The sequence below is a fragment of the Entamoeba dispar genome, genomic scaffold (assembly GCF_000209125.1).
Source record: "Entamoeba dispar SAW760 scf_1105229461797 genomic scaffold, whole genome shotgun sequence".
Taxonomy (NCBI): Eukaryota; Evosea; order Mastigamoebida; family Endamoebidae; genus Entamoeba; species Entamoeba dispar.
Genome location: NW_001854872.1, coordinates 126 through 1,296, shown reverse-complemented (window position 1 = coordinate 1,296; position 1,171 = coordinate 126). Strand labels below are relative to the sequence as shown.

Genomic DNA, 1,171 nt, shown 5'->3' with positions numbered 1-1,171 from the left:
AATAGATGTCATATAGATGTACAAAAAGGTGGGAACGGTGAGTATCGAACTCACGACCTTAAGATTATGAGACTTACGCTCTACCAACTGAGCTACGTTCCCTATTCAAACAATAACATAGAATAAAAACAAAAATAGATATAATAATAGTGGAAACATATAATAATAGTGTATATCTATATTAATAGGTTATAGTGTATAAAGTATAGATATAATAATAGTCTATAAAGTATAAAGTATAAAATATAAAATATAAAGTATAAAATATAAAATATAAAGTATAAATATAATAATAGTCTATAGTCTATAGTCTATAAAGTATAAAGTATAAAGTATAGATAATAGAATAGTGTATAGTCTATAAATAATAAAAATAATAATAGTATATAAAGTATAGTGTATAAATAGAATAGTGTATAGTATATATAATATAAATAGGATAAGTATAATAGTATAGATAAAGGTGTATATATAATATAAGGATAAGTTATAGATAAAAAGACGAGCATAGCAGGGATCGAACCTGCAATCCTCAGATCCGAAGTCTGATGCGTTTCCATTGCGCCATATGCCCATTATCAGATAAGTACATAAGTACAGAGGTGGATGATATCTAGAACACATATATCAAAAGTAAAGATAATAAAAGGTAGTAAAGGTAGTAAAGGTAATAAAGGTAATAAAGTTAATAGGGATAGTAAGAATATAAGGAAAGGAAGTAGTAGTTACATAGTATAAAACACTATAAGTAGTATAAGTAGTATAAGATAGTATAAAATAGTATAAAATAGTATAGATAATATAAAAGAATAGAGTGTACACTAAAAGTATAATAAAAGGAATATATAAGTTTAATAGATGTAAAAATATAGTAATAGATGTCATATAGATGTACAAAAAGGTGGGAACGGTGAGTATCGAACTCACGACCTTAAGATTATGAGACTTACGCTCTACCAACTGAGCTACGTTCCCTATTCAAACAATAACATAGAATAAAAACAAAAATAGATATAATAATAGTGGAAACATATAATAATAGTGTATATCTATATTAATAGGTTATAGTGTATAAAGTATAGATATAATAATAGTCTATAAAGTATAAAGTATAAAATATAAAATATAAAGTATAAAATATAAAATATAAAGTATAAATATAATAATAGTC

At 24.0% G+C, this 1,171-nt stretch overlaps 1 protein-coding gene across 1 annotated transcript, besides 4 other annotated features; it reads right to left on the bottom strand.

Moving 5' to 3' along the window:
• Positions 1 to 157: 157 nt before the first annotated feature.
• Positions 158 to 292: a microsatellite.
• Positions 275 to 457: a microsatellite.
• Positions 458 to 627: 170 nt separating this feature from the next.
• On the bottom strand, positions 628 to 960 carry EDI_038680 (uncharacterized protein; the record flags this gene model as incomplete). Its single annotated transcript, XM_001738953.1, has 1 exon — positions 628 to 960. A coding segment is annotated over one exon (333 nt), but the record flags the coding sequence as incomplete, so codon positions are not given.
• Positions 759 to 804: a microsatellite.
• Positions 961 to 1,063: 103 nt separating the features above from the next.
• Positions 1,064 to 1,171: part of a microsatellite that runs on past the window's edge.